At 40.8% G+C, this 19,698-nt stretch overlaps 1 protein-coding gene across 1 annotated transcript in view; it reads right to left on the bottom strand.

Moving 5' to 3' along the window:
• Positions 1 to 19,698, bottom strand: part of FBXW8 (F-box and WD repeat domain containing 8) — a 112,886-nt gene that overhangs the window by 50,349 nt on the left and 42,839 nt on the right. The window contains exon 5 of the mRNA XM_067700744.1: positions 17,978 to 18,135. Within this exon, the coding sequence (XP_067556845.1) occupies positions 17,978 to 18,135 (158 nt within the window). The remainder of the gene's footprint in view (positions 1 to 17,977; positions 18,136 to 19,698) is intronic.

Here is a 19,698-nt window from a genome sequence, read left to right as displayed (position 1 = left end):
TCCAGTCCTATTTCCTACAACTTTCTAAAATAAAGCTTTCACTTCTCATCTTTTTGCAATCCCTCTTCCCATTTTTCTTGTCTTGTACTTTGTCCTTAAACAGTAAATGCTTTGAACTTAGGATCTTACCATAAGGTATCATTCATCACTAAATAAATACATCAAGTCAGAAGAAAACAATACTTGTGGGTTGCTTTGCAAGCCTTTCAAACTGTCAGTAGGCTAAGTAGGTGATTACAAACAAAAGCAGAGCTTTCTTCAAGTTAAATGTTGCTTCAGACGTAAAACAGTGCACTCTTCTAAGAATTATGATAAACTTGGGGGATAAGCAGATTGCAGAAGGCTCCACAACACATTCCTCTGGCAAATATTTTAGCTAATTCTTTCCATTTTGACTCAGAAGAAGCAGATACACTGCAAAAAATGCCAATGACTCTACACATTAAATAGGAGACAGGCACATTCCAGGATGTGCCTCTTCCAAATAGGCCTGCACTGCATTTGTTTGCAGGCATTACAATAAAACAGTGAAGCAACCACTATTGCATGAAGCCTCTGACTGTTCAATCACTTGTCTCCTCTCCTTCAGCGCTAACTTCCATCTTGGGAAGAGCATCGTTATCTTCATTTGACAAAACAGAAGAAACAGAAGCTCTGAGTGGTTCAACAACTGGTCCAAAGCCACTTGGTACGTGAAGTGGCTGGGCTGGAAGTTAGCTAGAAAGTGCAGGATGAGGGCTTCCCTGGTGGCACAGTGGTTGAGAGTCCGCCTGCCGATGCAGGGGACACAGGTTCGTGCCCCGGTCCGGGAAGATCCCACGTGCTGCGGAGCGGCTGCGCCCGTGAGCCATGGCCGCTGAGCCTGCGCTCCACAACGGGAGAGGCCACAACAGTGAGAGGCCCGCGTACCGCAAAAAAAAAAAAAAAAAGAAAAGAAAGTGCAGGATGAGCGGCTGCATTTACAAGTGCATGAAGTAACCATGAGTCCATGAGTAACTGACATAAACTTAACCTGTGTTCTGCCAAGTGTGGAAGTTATTCAACCACAGCTCACTCGAAGCACACATGGAGTTTATCTATAAACACATTTTTCATTACTAATCAAGTACTGGTTTTGTTGGCTTCATTTCCCCAACAGAATTGTATGCAACAAAATCCCCTTTACCACAAGGTTGCAGAGCTGTTCTAAGAAGGGTCTTTTTAGAAAATATATTCTGGGTGCCATCTATTTAATGGTCACATCCTTCTCTTCTGAATGCCTGTTGTGTCATGATCTTTGTCTGTTTTCTCTACTGCAGCTATTAAGTGTGTAACTCGGCCAGATCCTCACTTGTCATCAGTGCCACTATCGTTTGCACAGTCCTCCAAGATCACTTTTAGGTGCATTAACACTTAGGATTGTTGTGTCCTCTTGATGAAGTGACCCTGTATTACATGAAATGTCCCTCTTTGTGTTATGTTCTTTGCTCTGAAATCCACTTTGATCTTGATACAGTCACTCCAACTTTCTTTCGGTTAGTGTTAGCATGCTATGTGTTTTTCTGTGCTTTCACTTTGTGTTGTCTTTATATCTAAAGTGGGTTTCTTGTAGATGGCATTTAACTGATCTTGCTTTTAACCGGGGTATTTAGACTACTTATCTTTAATGTGATTATCAGTAAGGATGGGTTTAATCTACCATTTTGCCACTTGTTTTCTATCTGTCCCATTTGTTCTTTGCTTCCTTTCCCCCTTCTTCTGCCTTCTTTTGGACTGAGTATTTGGATTAATTATGTGTTTATTTCATTTTAATTCCTTTGTTGGTTTATTAGCCAAAACTCTTTGTGTTTATTTTAGTTGTTGCTTTAGGTCTTTAGCACGCATCTGTAACTACCAGTCTACCTTCAAGCGATATTACACCACTTCACATACAGTGAAGCAGCGCACTTCCATTTCCTCCCTCCCAGCCTCTCTGCTATTGTTGCCACACTTTTTATTTCTACTGTATGTTATAAACCCCACATACATTGTTATTATTTTTGCATAAGCAGGCAATTGTCTTTTAAAGAGAAATAACAAAAAAAGCCATTTATATTTACCCATGTAATTACCACTTCTACTGCTCTTCCCCTTACCACTTTTAACATTATTAAATCCTGCAGCTTTTGCAAGATGTGCAATTTCACTTTGCAACTGTGTTGTTGGATATTTGACCCCAAGACACATGGGCAAGGTGAGCAGGAACAGACACAGCAGCTAACAGGACGGATGCTTGAGTGAAAGCTAATTTTATAAAAGGTCATTTTATTAGTTAATATAGTTTATATCATGCTACCTTTACAACCTCAAAACTGCAGGGGCTTGAACAGTGAATACTTGACTTATAAGAATGTTTTATGATATTGTAGAGGATTATTATCCATGTTAACCAACATTTAGCCAAAAAGGAGTTAATGCAACAATACATTCAACACGTATTTGAGCCCCTGCCTTTCTAAGCACTGGGGAAACTGCAGTGAACAAGACAAAATAAAACAAAAAAGTCCCTGACCGCATGGAGCTGACATTCTAGTGGCATCACCAAGCATCTTGTTTGGGGGCATACAGGAGGGATATGATCTCTGTTCTCACAAAATTCTCACTGCAGAAAGACGTGTTATAGTCACGAAAATATAACAAAAATATAAAAGATATATATACAAACTGCAATGGGACAATAGCTAAGCTTAAAAATGGATAAGTCCTATTGTCAAACTATTTTAAGATTCCCAAAAAGGAGCAGCTAACTTACGCAGACATTTCAAGTTGAACTGGGTCCACATACATTGCACAATATTAGTCAATACCTATCAGAGCCAAATAAATTTCCTTCCCAAACAGGTGATGATTTTAAAAATTTGATGTAAATTCATTTGAAAGGCCAAGTTTCATCATATTGCAGACACAGCACTAATATGGATTTGGCTCCTAGTATTGGGTGGATTTCTGAAGTGGCAGGACTGTGTCCTTTTTCTGCTACATTTCCTACGGAGTGACTTCACAGTACTGAAAGTGGCTGAACATCAATAAAGGTTTGCTGAATGTTTGTCTTATGTTTTAGCAATGGAACATTTGGTCGTAAGAAACAAATCCACTGAAACTGGTTTAAATACAAAAGGAAACTGGCTGAAAAGGAACAAGGCTATTTCATGGAACCCAAGGGCAGGAAATACAGCTGGACAGTAAAAGGGATCAGAACCGGAAGTAGGAAAACATTCAGATCAAGGTAGTACGTTTCTTGTTGCACCATACATCTTGCCTCTGCTTCTCTCTGTAACTGCATCCCTCCCTCTCTACACAAAGCAGCTTTCTCTATTCCCCACTTCACAAGGTCTTCTACTCCAAGCACACAATTGAGACTGAAAGTCTGCAGCCCAAATGGTTCAGCCAAGAACATGAATCAGCTGCCCCAGGCCTGGGGTCCCCATCCTTGTCTACTCAGCTGACGTCAAAAGACCAACTCAAATTCTATGAATATGTCTACCTCTAGAGGGGCTTCAGAGCAAGGAGACACTCCAAAAGGTATCTACCACCCTTATCCTGTATGCTAGGCCAAGGTGAAACAAGAGAAAACTTCTCGGCAAATGCAAAGGGAGCTTCTGTGTGGCTCCTCAGTAGTGACTTAGTAAACAGGTCATTGCCATCATTCCCTGAACCAGGCATAAATAACCCTCAGAGCTGGAGCTGACACCCACACCGGGAAAGCTGAAAGGAGACCAGGTGTCTGTCTTTCTCCATGACAAAACCTCAATGGCTGCATAAAAGATGCTGACCTCTGAGCTAGTGCTGGGATCACAATACTGTTTCATTCATGAGAAAAATGAAAAGGACACAGGCAAAAAAAAAAAAAAAAAAAAAAAAACAAGGGTCTCTCAAAAACTGTGAAAGACCACAATGAGTGAGGGCCATCAGCCCAATAAAGTAGACAGGAGTAGGGCTTGGCAGTCCCACTGCTCTCTGGGCTCAGGGCCCTCCACCTTGACAAGCAGCACCAGGGCTGCAGGAACTCTGAGTTCACCCTAGCCTAGGAACAGTCATTAAGGGGGAGATGAGTAACGATGGCCAGTCTTTGGAGGAGACATAAAGTCTGCTCAGCAGCTGTGGATGGGCACCCATGCCAGTTTGAGGCATGCCCCTTCCACCTCCCAAAGGAGGCCAGCCAGAGTGTGGTAATGAAACTGCACATAGTGGAAATGGGATCTAAATGAGTTTAAACTGATTTATGTTAGCTTTTGTAAAGATTACTCGATATCAGGAAAGTGCTACCACTGTGAAATAATGTCAACAATCCTTAAGACCTCCACCTAATGGTACTTGCACAGAATATTTATATTCCTCATCATAGGAACAAGGACCATAATGGATACCATTTTTGTTTTATTAGGGATGCATATTTAAATTAATCTGCTATTTGCCTAAACAATTAGCTGCTTCTGTTTGCATGCACAAAGCCAAAACTGCAATTAGGCTTCCATCAAAAAGATAAGTCCCAACTAAAACTGTCCCAGTGGAATCATAAGAGCTCAGGGCAGAACTTCCCAAAATTGCTTTTTAGCATAATGGTAATTATGTTAATTGCTTGAAAGGTAAATAACTGCTGAACCGGTTTTGGAAAAAGACAATTGGTATTATCCCTCCCCTCTGATCTTTTTCATGCACCATTAAATTTAAAACAGGTTAACAGTTTAGAAAGTCATAGACTGGTCACTTATTGTACTGCACAATTTGTCTTGTGGTCTTTCGCGCTTTTTTTCTCTTTTTAAATTAATTATTTATTTTTAGCTGAGTTGGGTCTTCCCTGCTGTGCACGGCTTTCCCTAGTTGTGGCGAGTGGGCGCTACTCTTCCTTGCGGTGCGCAGGCTTCTCATGGCCGTGGCTTCCCTTGTTGCGGAGCTCGGACTCTAGGTGCGCGGGCTTCAGTAGTTGTGGCGCACGGGCTTAGCTGCTCTGCAGCATGTGGGATCTTCCCGGACCAGGGCTCGAACCCATGTCCCCTGCATTGGCAGGCGGATTCTTAACCACTGGCCACCAGGGAAGTCCCATCGCGCTTTCTTGATCGGAACTTATTTTAGCCATGAGCTCCTGTTCACTTGAGCTTGCACAATAAACACCTGACTCTGAGGCTTGGTCTCAGCTTCATAATAACTAAGTAGACAAGATCAACTAACTGCAGTTCAGAGACACTTAGTGACGCTGACTATTCATAAAGCCAGCTGGCAATCTCAATTTCCACCAAGGCAAGTGTAAATAAACACTTGCCTATAAGAAATTAAGGAGGAGTCAAAGGAAATTCTGCAATGAGAAAAAGCATCTTAACAGAAATTTAAAATACACCCATACAGGTCGTAGGTGATCAGTAAATGTTCCTTGCTCTTCCCTGTATGTCAGAGGAGGAGCCATGCAAGAAAGCCAATCCTGCAGATCTCTGGCCGACAGAGAAAAGGCATATTCTTACTACAGTGTAAACCTGGAGCAAACAGGCGCCCAGGGCAGGCCACCTCCCAGCCCTGAGGAGGCTGGCCAAGTGCATCTGTGCGTGTGTGTGCGGGGGGGATGCTTCTGACCCAGGATGGGGTGAGGATGGAGTTGGGCCCCACCCAGTTCAGGGGCCCTGATATTTGTCCTTCAGGCACTGCTCTCAGCCCAAATATTTGGAGGTTTGCCTGCTGAGTTTCTCCTTGGCCCACGGCAGCCATGGGAGTGCCTACTGTGGGGGGCCTGGGGTGTGTGTGTGTGTGTGTGTGTGAGAGAGAGAGTGAGAGAGAGAGAGAGAGAGAGAGAGAGAGAGAGAGAGAGAGAGAGAGAGAGAGAGAGATGCAGTAACCAAAAATAGCTCTGATGAAGCCTGGACCAGGCTGGGAAAGTGGGAAGAGCTGGGAGAGGGGAGAGTCAGGAGGCAGCCAAGCACAGGTCCCAGTAGTAACATTTTTGGTGGGACTGGGGTTCATTGATATAGAAGCTTCTCACCCACAGCTGAAAGACTGCTTTCCCTCTTGCATGTCTCATGTCTAAGCGTAAGGTGCTCCTTGTAACCAGTTGCGTAAAATATCTGCATCATGGGCACGTGTTAAAGAATCTGTGTGTTAAAGAGACATGTGCTGAAGAAACCAGTTGTTAAGAGATTTTCAAGGATGCTTCAAGGGTTATTTCTTTGGGCTTCTTCATGTTTGATTCATGTATTAAATCGGGCATTTAGAATAAATAAATAAATATACCCATAGCACTCACTGAACGTGTACCTCTTCACTCATTAAGTCTACACAACATCACTATGAAATGTAAGCCAGAGATGTAAGTGGCGTAAAGTTTGAGAGGACAAAACAAGTTCTGCTTTCATGGGGGAAGAGGCCAGTAGGACATTAAAATCAGTGTAAACAAGGGACATAAAGAAGGGCTAAATCATGGAGGGTCCTGAAACAGAAAAAACTAAATGAAATTTATCTCTCACCTAGATGCTGCATCCACTGTGCATGTCATCCTCACCATCCCAGCTGAACAGAGCTCTAAAGCTGAACTCTCTTGCTTATGGCAGAAAAACAATACATATGAAGTATTCTGGAAGCTGCATTCCAGACTGACAAGGGAATGTGAATGGGCTTGTGGACCAATGAAGTGACTGGTTAGTGCATAAGCAAAGGAACGACAAGACATAAGATCACCAAAGCAGAAACTGAGTCAAGAAGGAGGAAAGATGAATATATTTAGTGGTCTCAAGTTCAAAGCAGAAAGAAAGAACATTCTAAAAAGAAGAATCAAAAACAAAGAGACAGTAAATTAAAAAGGAGGCAAGTGATATAGTGTAGGAATATGACAATGTGACTAAATAGAAGCATTTACAGTTAGCAAAGTCAAAGGAAAAACAGATCGATGGGGAAGAATTTGGACCAGCTCTTCTATAAGGGGAAGTGCAGAGAAGGCAGACAGTGCAAGGAAGACATCATTGTGCACACAGCCACTAACTCCAGCCAATTTTCTCCTGCACCACAACTAAGTGATGTAAACAATATAGAGTATATCTGGAAAACTATATCAGACGCTGGGACTGGTCAACGTCTCTAGAGAAGAGAGGGGGTGACTGGGGGGAACCAGGACCCCGTAGTGGTAGGGAGAGAAAGAACACTTTTTTACTACATGTTTTTTCTACATGTAATACTACATCAAACAATTTGTTATAATTTGTACACATATATTTATAAATATTAATTTTATCAGTGATGAGATATCTTTATTATTTTTCCCAATCACAATCCACATTTTATAATTAATATTTAACATGGATATACAAAATTAAATTAAAAACTCAAATTCTACTTCCGATTCATTGATGGGTTAAAGTGAATTAAACTCCAAAGGAAAGGGCTTCCCTCGTGGCGCAGCGGTTAGGAGTCCGCCTGCCAATGCAGGGGACATAGGTTCAAGCCCTGGTCCTGGAAGATTTCACATGCCAAGGAGCAACTAAGCCTGTGCGCCACAACTACTGAGCCTGCTCTCTAGAGCCCGCGAGCCTCAACTGCTGAGCCCGCATGCCACAACTACCGAAGCCCGTGTGCCTAGAGCCCGTGTTCTGCAACAGGAGAGCCCACCACAATGAGAAGCCCGCACACCGCCGCAAGGAGTGGCCCCCGCTCACCGCAACTAAAGGGAGCCCACGCGCAGCAGGGAAGACCCAATGCAGCCAAAAATGAATAAATAAAATAAATTTTTTAAAAAACCCAAAAACTCCAAAGGAATCCGTAACATCACCACCACTTCTCCTGGATCAGGCCGGCACAGGGCCTGGGCTAGGACTGGCATTCAGTAAGTCTTAGCCTCCTTGTTCTTTTTCTTTTTAAAACTACTGTTTACTGCTAACAGGAAAATATGTCTGTCTTCAAAAATAGCTCCACTCATATGTTGAGTGATATAACCGTATAATATTTAGAAACCTGTGTAATTTAAAAGCAGTGCTGGTAACTACTGAAGCTGAGGGACAGGGATACGGGGGCTCATCAGACTATTCTTTCCACTTTTGCATGTTTTGAATTTTCCATAATAAAACAGTTTTAAAAAATAATTTGAAAGGCCATCCCTAACAAAAGCAAAAACATACTAACTTGTATCTTACAAATGTTTTCAGTAGCTGCCCTGAAAACTAAGTGACTTCTCAATTAGGATGGAGTTGCAATGAAACTTCTAATGATAACACTGGAGGACTTTTACATCTATGTTCATGAGGACTATCAATCTGCAGTATACTTGTTATCATATATTAGTTACTATTTTTCTTCTTTAGTCTTGATAGGTAACGCTGGCCTCACAAGCTGAGTTGAGAAGTGTTCCTCTTAGTCTATTTTATGGAAGTGTGTAGAATTGGTATTATTTCTTCCTTAAGTGTCTGGTAGAATTCACCAGGAAAGCCATTTGGCTTGCAGTCTTCTTTGTGGAAACTTCTAAATTACAAATTCAATTTCTTTAATGGAAATATAGCTATTCATGTTTTACAGTTCTTATTAAGTGAACTTAGGTAGTTTGTTTTTCAAAAAATCAATTTATCCATTTTATCTAACTGGTTGAATTTACTGGCATAAAGTTGTTCAAAATAGTTCACTGTAACTTTTTAATATCTATAGGATTTGTAGTGATGTCCCCTCTTACATTCCTGATGTTGGTAATTCATTTCTTTTCTTCTCTTTTTGTCCTGATCAATCTGGTTAGGGTTTGTCAATTTGATCAAAATTTTCAAAGGAACAGTTGCCCATTTCATTGATTTTCCTCTATTGTTTTTTTCTCTATTCTATTGTTTTTTTCTCTATTCTATTTCATTGATTTCTGCCCTTATCTTTATTACTTTATTCTTTCCACTTATTTTGTTTAACTTTCTCTTCTTTTTCTAGTTTAAGGTGAAAAGCTATACTGTTAATTTGAGACTTTCTCTTTTCTAATATAAGCGCTTAACGCTATAAATTTCCCTCTAAGCATTGCCTTAGCTACATCCCATATACTGATATACTGTTTCTAATTTTCATTCAGTTCAAAATTTACGCATCGTGCTGTGTCATTAAAAATCAGTGTTCAATATATACGGAATCTAAAAAAATGGTTCTAATGAACCTAGGGGCAGGACAGTAATAAAGACGCAGACGTAGAGAATGGACTTGAGGACACGGAGGGGGAAGGGTAAGCTGGGACGAAGTGAGAGAGTAGCACTGACATATATACAATACCAAATGTAAAATGTATAGCTAGTGGGAAGCAGCTGCAACATACAGGGAGATCAGCTCAGTGCTGTGTGACCACCAAGACGGGTGGGATAAGGAGGGTGGGAGGGAGATGCAAGAGGGAGGGGATATGGGGACATATGTATACATATAGCTGATTCACTTCGTTATACAGCAGAAACACAACATTGTAAAGCGATTATACTCCAGTAAAGATGTTAAAAAAAAATCAGCGTTCAATATACACTATGGAATATTAGCCGTAAAAAGGAACGAAAATGAGTTATTTTTAGTGAGGTGGATGGACCTAGAGTCTGTCATACAGAGTGAAGTAAGTCAGGAAGAGAAAAACAAATACCGTATGCTAATGCATATATATGGAATCTGGAAAACTGGTACTGATGAACCTAGTGGTAGGGCAGGAATAAAGATGCAGACGTTGAGAACGGACTTGAGGATACAGTGGGGGAAGGGGAGGCTGGGACACAACGAGAGAGTAGCACCGACATATATACACTACCAAATGTAAAATAGATACCTAGTGGGAAGCTACTGCATAGCAGAGGGAGATCAGCTCTGTGCTTTGTGATGACCTAGAGGGGTGGGATAGGGAGGGTGGGAGGGAGGCTCAAGAGGGAGGGATATGGGGATATATGTATGCATATAGCTGATTCACTTTCTTGTACAGCAGAAACACAACATTGTAAAGCGATTATACTCCAATAAAGATGTATTTAAAAAAATATATCAATGTTCAGTAAAACCACCCCCCAATTAACCAAAGGATTAACACCAAACCTTGTATCACAAATGCAATGTGCCACTGTTTCCTGCATGATAAAACTATTTCAAATTATTTTCACTAGTAACTTCAAAATTTTGTAGTTATCCTAGAAATTGATCATCTGCTAATGTGTGCCTAGAGCATGAGAACTTCCCTCTCCAGTGTTTCTTAAATTTGAGAGTTTGCAGACCTCTAAGAATTCATCTATGAATCAGTCAGTGTGAAAAACAAAGCATTACAAGGCACACAGGTGATCACTTGGTGCCAACAGCCTATGACTATAAAATGCAAATTCAAATAATGAGATCTCACAGTATGGTTTAGTTACAAGGTCAAAAGATCCAGATTCCTTTTTAAAATTACGATAAAAATACACAGATTTAAAAAAACTTTCTGGGCTTCCCTGGTGGCGCAGTGGTTGAGAATCTGCCTGCCAATGCAGGGGACACGGGTTCGAGCCCTGGTCTGGGAAGATCCCACATGCCGCAGAGCAACTGGGCCCGTGAGCCACAACTGCTGAGCCTGAGCGTCTGGAGCCTGTGCCCCGCAACAAGAGAGGCCGCGACAGTGAAAGGCCCCCACACTGCGATGAAGAGTGGCCCCCACTTGCCACGGCGAAAGCCCTCACACGAAACGAAGACCCAACACAGCCAAAACTAAATAAATAAATAAATAATCAATCCTTCCCTCTACTAAAAAAAAAAAAATTTCCTAGAGATCTCACAACTCCCACCCACGATTTCATCTGTGGAATGCTACTTAAGGAACACTGAACTATTATTTAGTTACAGTGCATATTCAGTCCAAAGTACATATAAGCAAGTGTAAAACAAATATAACTTCAAACTCCCCTCACTGAAGAATAGAAAAACTTTAAAAAAGCATTTTTATTCAGCAACTTCCTCCATCACATAAACATAGTCTCTATGGCTTGTCTATGAAACAAAATCTAACACCCTAGACCATTCCAGGTGGCAGTCAACTTTAAAGTTCAATGCCCTAAGAAATACTTCCTCAGTACTGAAAGAACCACCTCAGTTCAAAACTCTACATTTCAATTTTTAAATCCACTCTGAATATCTTTAAAATGTGAGCACTCTTACTGTTAAGAAAAAAGGACTCCATCTGGTATTTTTTTGGTTTTTATCAGAAAGTTGTTTCATGTTGTTTTATCCACCAAGTGTCTGAATAAGACTCCTAAGACCTAAGGGTAGGCAACGGTTTCAGGCAAGAATTACTTATTGAAACTTTTAAGAGAAAAATGACCAGAAAAGGCAGGCCTTGAAAAAGCACAAAATTCTCCACAATCCACAGTCAGGTGTCCTAGCCATCTCCCAAGCAATGCATTAGTATGTTAATAATCCACTTCTGAAACACCAGGGGAGAGGAGGAGATTGAATATTACATTCAAAGGTTATGTTATTAAATTGAAATGTCATCATCAACATACAAATGAGAGACATAAACAAAACTATTGAAGAACTGATTTTTTATTAAACATAAAGTTACAAATAAAACTTTAGAAGCACCTAGTCTCTACAGCCATCTAAAATATGGTCCTACTGTTCACTGCTAAAAAGAAGCTTGGAGAGACCCACTCCCATCCATTGTGTGCACGAGAGTAAATGAGAAATCATAGTCACTTCGGCCCAGGTCAGGCACAGCCCTGGACAATGGAGCATGCGTGCATTCAGACAACTGCACTAGGAGTGCTGCAGGAGTGGATAAGCCACTCTGCCTTGCTTGACAGCGCCACAGAAAGACGACTGTTGGCTGTCCTATCTAGGCTTCCACGTGCTAATGTGCACTGGGTCTTGTTTCTCCTCTCTCCACTGAGGGGGACAAATAAGAACTTCTTTGCACCTAAGAAGTGTGTAATCTCATTTCTCACCGAAGAGTGAGTTTTCGTGACAAACTCTGAACAGGGAGCGGGTTTCGAGTATGCTGCCATTCCCCAATGCTGTGGCTCCAGGCCAAAGGCAGGCAAGCATGGAGCAGATGGAGTCCTGGCAAGGTCTGCACTGTCCCTGCATTAGTAGCATCTGCTCATTACTCAGAACCTTCGCCTGCTTTATCTAATGCTCCAGGAAAAGCATTTTGATTTGATTCATTTCGGTACGGTAACGTGCAACACAATTAGTGGTAAAATCAAACTGGAGGACGGCCAGTGCTGACAATCGGAAACAAGGCAGAAGAAATATGAGGCCAGTGGGTTGGAATTCAAAAAATCACAACTGTGGATCATCTTGCCAAATCTCAACACCCCAGGTGGGTGGTACAGTGTTCCTGCAGGGCCAGGAGGCTAAGAAGGACGTGGGGATGACTAACTTTTTCCCAAAGCAGTTTCCATCTCCCGCTCTGGACCTGACTCCTTCTGCGGAGAAAATGTGTACAGACAGACCATCAAGGGGGTGTCAATGGCTACAGAGCTTCCCTTTGGCACAAACAGGGAGCTGAAGTTCACTGGCTCATTTTATTATCTTATTCTTCTTTTCTGTGGGGCACAGTCCCGAATTTCAGACCTCAGGAGGTGAATTTCCTTTGTGCTAGTATGGCACTGCCTAAGAAGCGCGTGTTCCCCGCTCCTAGAAAGAAGCAATACAAAATGTGTGTTTGATTATTTCAACCTGTCTTTGGCCAGAAGTAGTTACTCAGGAGTATGTTGGTACAAATAGCACAATGACAATCTGTTAAACTGAAGTTAAGACCAAAGACAATGCTACCTGAGGTCTGGGGTGAGGTTGGAGGGGGGAATGAGAAGCTGTTGCTTATCTCAGAAAGTAACAATTCCCATCAGACGGGTAAAACAAGCTGAGTGAGAGAGGAGCAAGAAAACACAAGAGCTTTTATCAAAGAAACAATCCTAATACCAAAAGGAATTCAAGACAAAGCAAAGATTTCAGTGTAAACGATGCAGCCAAGGAAGTACTATAGATTTTACCCACAGAAGGGCAAAATGAAACCCAAAATAATAAGACAGACAAACGTGATGATGTAAGTGTAAACAACCAGACAGATCAACTGAACAGAATGTAACATCCAGAAACAGACCGAAATACTAAAAGAGTTTCATGTGCAAAAACTTGTACAGGCAGCACCTCAAACCAGTGAGGTGGAGATGGGCTTTCTAATAAGAGATGCTGCAAAGATATAATCAGATTCATATACTATTATTCTAGGATGAACTCTATACTGGTCAAGATTCAAATATAAAGATAAGCCATAACACTATCATCCAAAAGAACACAAATAACAAATGTTGGCGAGGATGTGGAGAAAAGGGAACCATTATACACTGCTGGTGGGAATGTAAATTGGTGCAGCCACTGTGGAAAACAGTATGGAGGTTCCTCAAAAAACTAAAATTATAACTACCATATGACTAAGCAATTCCACTGCTGGGTATATATTTGAAAAAAATGAAAACGCTAATTTGAAAAGATACATGCATTCCAATCTTCATAGCAGCATTATTTACAATAGCCAAGATATGGAAGCAACCTAATTGCCCATCAACAGATGAATGGGTAAAGAAGATGTGGTGTGTACACACACACACACACACACACACACACACACACACACACACTGGAATACTTCTCAGCCATAAAAAAGAATGGAATTTTGCCATTTGCAACAACACGGATGGACTTAGAGGGCATTATGGTAAGTGAAATAAGTCAGACAGAGAAAGACAGATACTGTATGATCTCACTTATACGTGGAATCTTAAAAATACAACAAACTAGCAAATACAACAAAAAAGAAGCAGACTCACAGATACAGAGAATAAACTAGTGGTTACTACCGGGAGTAGGGGTTTAAGAGGCACAAACTCCTATGTACAAAATAAATAAGCTACCAGGAGATATTGTACAGCACAGGGAATATAGTCAATATTTTATAATAACTATAAATGGAGTACAACCTTTAAAAATTGTGAATCACTATGTTGTACACCTGAAATTTATATAGTATCATCTCAATAAAAAAAAATTTTTTATTAAAGCCCAAACAGTAACAGAAGAAAAAAGAATTACAAGTAGCAGGTACATATGTGAAAAAATTCAACCTCTCTCACACTAAGAGAAATGTAAGTTGAAACATTTGGATACCATTTCTTATCTATCAAAGTGACAAATACTGAACAGTTTGAAACATACTTTGCTGAGAAAATGGGCTCAACTTCATACCCTGCTGGTTCGAGTGCAAAATAATATAAGCCCATGCGCATCCACCTTTTGACCCAGACATTTCTGTAGGAAATAATCCTTCCTGCATTCACATGAAATGTCATACGTACAAGGCTTTTCACTATCACACTGTAATAGCAAAAGCATAACACAACTGTTCCTCAATAAAGGACTGTGTAAATAAACCACAGTGCGTGTACACAATGGAATACCATGAAAAAGGAGCATCTTCTCCATACACTGACGTGGACAACGTTTCAAGCTGTGTCATTAACGAGATGTAAGCATTCCCAGGTTTATTACAGCATTATTTACAATAGCCAAGATATGGATACAAGCCAAATGCCCATCAGTGGATGAATGGATAAAAAAGACGTGGTATACAGACACAATAAAACATTACTCAGCCATGAGAAAGAAGGAAGTCCTGCCATTTTCGACAACGTGGATGGACTTTGAGCATATTATACTAAGTGAGATAAGTCAGACAGAGAAAGACAAGAACTGTATGGTATCACCTACATGTGAAATCTAAAAAAGTCAAACCTGTTTAAAAAAAACTGAGTAAAACGGTGGTTATGGGGTGGGGCGGGGGAGGAACAGGCGGGATAAGACTGATGGTGTTTAAAGGTACAAACTTGTAACAAGTGGTGAATAAACCACAGGGTTCTAATGTATAGTATAATGAATACAGATACCAATATTGTACTATAATTATGTAATGTGATAAATATCACTACAATGGCAGTCATATTACAGTATATAAATGTATCAAAGTAACACAGTGTACACCTTAAACTTACACAATGTTACATGTCAAATTTATCCAATTAAAAAAAAGATACGCCATTAAGTGAAAAAAACCAAGGTATGGAATGATATAAAGTAGTACGCTATCTTTTGTTTAAAAAGGGGGGGGAGGGACTTCCCTGGTGGCGAAGTGGTTAAGAATCCGCCTGCCAATGCGGGGGACACAGGTTCGTTCCCTGGTCCAGGAAGATCCCACGTGCTGCGGAGCAACTAAGCCCGTGCACCACAACTACTGAAGCCCACGCGCCTAGAGCCCGTGCTCTGCAACAAGAGAAACCACCGCAATGACAAGCCTGCACACCACAACGAAGAGTAGCCCCCATTCACCAAAACTAGAGAAAGCCCACGCGCAGCAAAGATGACCCAAAGCAGCCAAAAAAAGAAAAAAAGAAAAAAAGTAATACTTACTTGTATTTACAATAAAGAAATACTAGAAGGATAGAAAACAAACTAAAAAATATGGTTGCTTTAGAATGGAGTGGACAAAAATGGGTAGAAGCAAGACTTTGCAATGCATAACTTTATATATTAGCTTGACCTTACATCCCTTAAAATGTATTACTTAGTCACATGCATTAAATTACAAAATAAAACCCACTCATTTATGGATTAAAAAATTAAAATCACATATTCACATACATACATAACTACTGTCTAGAAAAATAAACCATAAACAAAGTCCATTGAAGAATAAGGGACAAATTGAAAAAATATTTAAAATCAATGACAAGGGTTATTTCCTTAGCCCTTTATTTTCAACTGCAGAAGATAACAACCCAAAGAAAATGGGGAAACAATTTGCAGAGAAAGAAATACAAACACCTAAAAACACAATGAAAAGATGTTCATATATACTTATATAAAGAAAGGTAAACAAAAACAACAGTGAAATACCATGTCCACCTATCAGACAAGCATGAGGAAGCAGTCATTCTCATATACTTTTAGTGAGACTATAAACTAGTGAAACCTTTTTGGAGGGCAATCTGGCAGCATTTATCAAAACGTAAAGCATCTGTAGCCTCCAATCCGGGATTACTGGTAATTTACTCTGTGACTATACTTGCATAAGTCCATCACGATACTTGTTCAAGGATATTGTTTTGCAGCACTGCTTTTAATAACAACAACAACAAAAACCAATCCAAATGTGCATCGTTAAGGGCCCTAATAAATAAATTATAGTACAGCCACATAATGCAATACTACACAAGCTGAAAAAGAACAGGGTTTACCTATAAGTGCTGATATGGAAAGATCCCAAGATGTGTCATTAGGTGAAAAATCAACATGCAGAAGAGTACACAGAGTGGGACATACGTGTGAAACGTGAGAGGAACTAGGAGTAGGGGAGCAGGGAGGAACACTTCAACTTCTTTTTGTATGCATTTTCTTTTTCTATATATTATCCTTTTGTGCTTTGAATTTTAACTACGAAATTTTTTTAAACCAAGTATTTAAAATACATTATGACAATTATTTGCCAAGTATTTACTGAAAAAAGAAGTTTCCCTAGCCTATCTACAAGGTTTCCTATTATTTCTGTGCAACAACAGGGATAAGGGTGACAACTACAATTCTAACCAACAAACTAAAACCGGCAGCACACTTGCACATCACCAAAAACTCTATTTTCAAGCTCACAAGATATGAGATGTGAGGGTGCAAAAAATTGAGATGCACCTCTTTCTAAGTGTCTCTGTGGAGTTATTACATAAACAGCACTACATCCCTGGCATGGCCCAGAAGACACACCAAAGTTCTCAATTTGCGACTGATGAATGATTCAACCTCAAGGAAATAACTTAGTCGGCTTCTCTGGACCTCAGTTTCCCGATCTGAAGAAGAATGTGTGTGTGGCAGGAAGAGGCTACTGGATGGTTCTAAAACTGTATATGATTCTAACTTAAAAGTATTACAACTTCTGCATAGTTGTTTGAAAAAAACCTCATTGATAATTCGGCACATAGGAATCACACTCAAGCTGCTCTTATGTTATCTATTCAGGATGTTAACAAACATACACGAACTATGACATACCCCAGAGACAGCTTAGCTGAATTTCTAGAGGCTGAAAGGAAAATCCATCAATGGTGCCCAATTAATGTCAAACCAAAAAAACAGAGTTCATGTTAAAGTAATAAAATGAAAATATTTAATATTTCAGCTCTAATTTTTATTTCTTAAATGGCATATGGATATAAAATTCCCCATTAGGTCCTTTACTACAGTCTTGTCCCTCTGAGCTACCTCTGAAGATTTGCAACCACGCCATGACAGGAACGCTAACATTCTGCAATATCTTGTGATCCAACTTTCAGGCAAGTGGGGAGACAAAGCTTTTGGAGACTCAAACTTTACAACATATTGGAAGTTAGGAGCATGAGAGGTAGTATACAATATCACAGCCATCAAAATTATTAGACTCTTCTTACCTAGTTCTGTAAATCCACAGCTGCCCACACACAAAAAGAATTCTGTTGATCCCAGAGAGACAACGTATTACCATAAATTATCTCGTATGGTATGTAAGTGCCAGGAAAAGGTAGGCCCTGCCTACCTTTATTTTTCTATTTCCATATTTGTCAATAGATTATCTATGTCTATCCTCTTTTCACTCTTTCCTTTGGATCAAGCAGAGACGAAAGGAAAAGTAGGGCAAGTATATTTAACACCAAACAAGTTATTTGCTTAAGATGGCTTGGCCAGCCTTGTCTGGCTCTAAAACCTAGCCCTACAGTTCCAGTAGGAATTAAACACCAGTTTGAAAGGGCGCTGTGTTCCAATGCCTACTAATGCATTGAGGGTTATTGGCCAACTTCTTCACATAAAGGCAAGAATAAGGGTGTGTGTGTGAACATGTGTGTGCCCACATGTATGTACGGAGGGATTATGGGTGGAGCCGGCCACAGCTGCTTAATTTTTGTCAAGCTTTTTTTTTTCCTTAACAGGGAGGAGGCTTGTGGTTACTTACCATCCTCATAAGCCGCTACCGCCAGCGAGCTGTTTATCCTCACAAAGGAGACATATGGCTGCATTCCAGGCTCATCCTCCTCGTAGTCCGATTCCAGGAAGGGGGCTGTGTAGTCCCAGGTGCGGGTGTCCCACACCCTCACGTCCCCTGATGTATATCTGGAAAAGAAGGACACGCTTGGTTCCAAATGGGGAGTGAAGAGCAGGGCCACCGTGGAGAGAATGGGGAAGCCTTAAAACGACAGAGGAGTCAGATCTGGCCGGTGTGGAGCCACTGCTGCAACACTGTTTACACGAGTCACTCCAACAAGAGGAAATGGCAACTCTGTAACAGAAAGGCCAAGAGCACGTTTCCTGTTCTGGTAGCACAATGGGGACAATTTCAAGTGAGAATACTGTAATGAAAAATTGGGTAGCAAGATCTCCTTGTTTTTCCTTTTTGACTATTATAACCAACCTGCTACCTTAAGTCCTCCCAGTAAAGGGATCACTAGCAGAAATGTGTAGAAGCCACGCTATTTATACACAGACGCGCACACGCGAAGACAGAGCGGGAACTGCTAAGCACTAATGGTCTTACAGGCACAAGCTTTCTAGTACTTCATCCATGCATCAGATTTGACTGATTAAAGTCCCTAAAGACTAATTGATTTGCTGAAACAATTAAATCTTGCCTTTAGCAGCCAGACAGTGCTGCCTTCTCATGAAAAGCTCTTGCCAACATGTATGACACACCCCGGTTTCGCCCGCTTAGAGGACAGGAGCGCTCACTCTCTCCGATTACACCTGCCACTGCAGCAAATGCCTCACTCCATCAACGCCAAGGCAGGGCCAGAACCTGCGCAGACACCGGGCCCCGAAGATAATGGAACGGCCAGATGATGAGGTGGTGCGCTGGCTGCCACTGAGGTGTGTACGCTAAGTTCTTCACATCTGCTACAGGGGGTTTGATTCAACATGTAAAGCAACGGTGGGAAAGCACGTTAGAAACGGGGTAATGTATGTATATCGATGCTCCTCTCACTTCACCCCAGCTTCCACCTCCCCCCTCCGGCCCCGTGTCCTCAAGTCCATTCTCTATGTCTACGTCTTTATTCCCGCCCTGCCACTAGGTTCATCAGTACCATTTTTTTTTTTTTTTTTTTTAGATTTCATATACATGCGTTAGCGTACGGTATTTGTTTTTCTCTTTCTCATTTCACTCTGCATGACAGACTCTAGGTCCACCCACCTCACTACAAATAGCTCAATTTTCTTTCTTTTGATGGCTGAGTACAGGGAGATCAGCTCGGTGCTTTGTGACGACCTAGAGGGAGGCTCAAGAGGGAGGGGATATGGGGATATATGTATGCATATGGCTGATTCACTCTGTTGTACAACAGAAACTAACATAGCACTGTGAAGCAATTATACTCCAATAAAGATTAAAAAAAAAAAAGAAACGGGGTAAGAGTCTCATGATGAACCCACACAAACACAGAGAAAGGCAGACAACTGTAAAGGTGTTCAGTCTTCCTGAGGCCAAGCCATAGTTCCTTCTTTGATCTCATATTACAAGTGTAGAATCGAACAAGATAACTCCAAGATTTATTTAATTACTTAAGTCTATGACATGATGCATCTATGAAGTGGTTATAGATGAATTTCTCATGTGAGGTTTCTTAATAAAGAAACTGGGAATATTCTGATTCAGGAATGCTTCATTTACTAAATGTAGCAGTG

The sequence above is a fragment of the Pseudorca crassidens genome, chromosome 12 (genome assembly GCF_039906515.1).
Source record: "Pseudorca crassidens isolate mPseCra1 chromosome 12, mPseCra1.hap1, whole genome shotgun sequence".
NCBI classification, from domain to species: domain Eukaryota; kingdom Metazoa; phylum Chordata; class Mammalia; order Artiodactyla; family Delphinidae; genus Pseudorca; species Pseudorca crassidens.
Note: the sequence above shows the minus strand (reverse complement) of the source record. Positions and strands in the feature narration are given on the sequence as shown.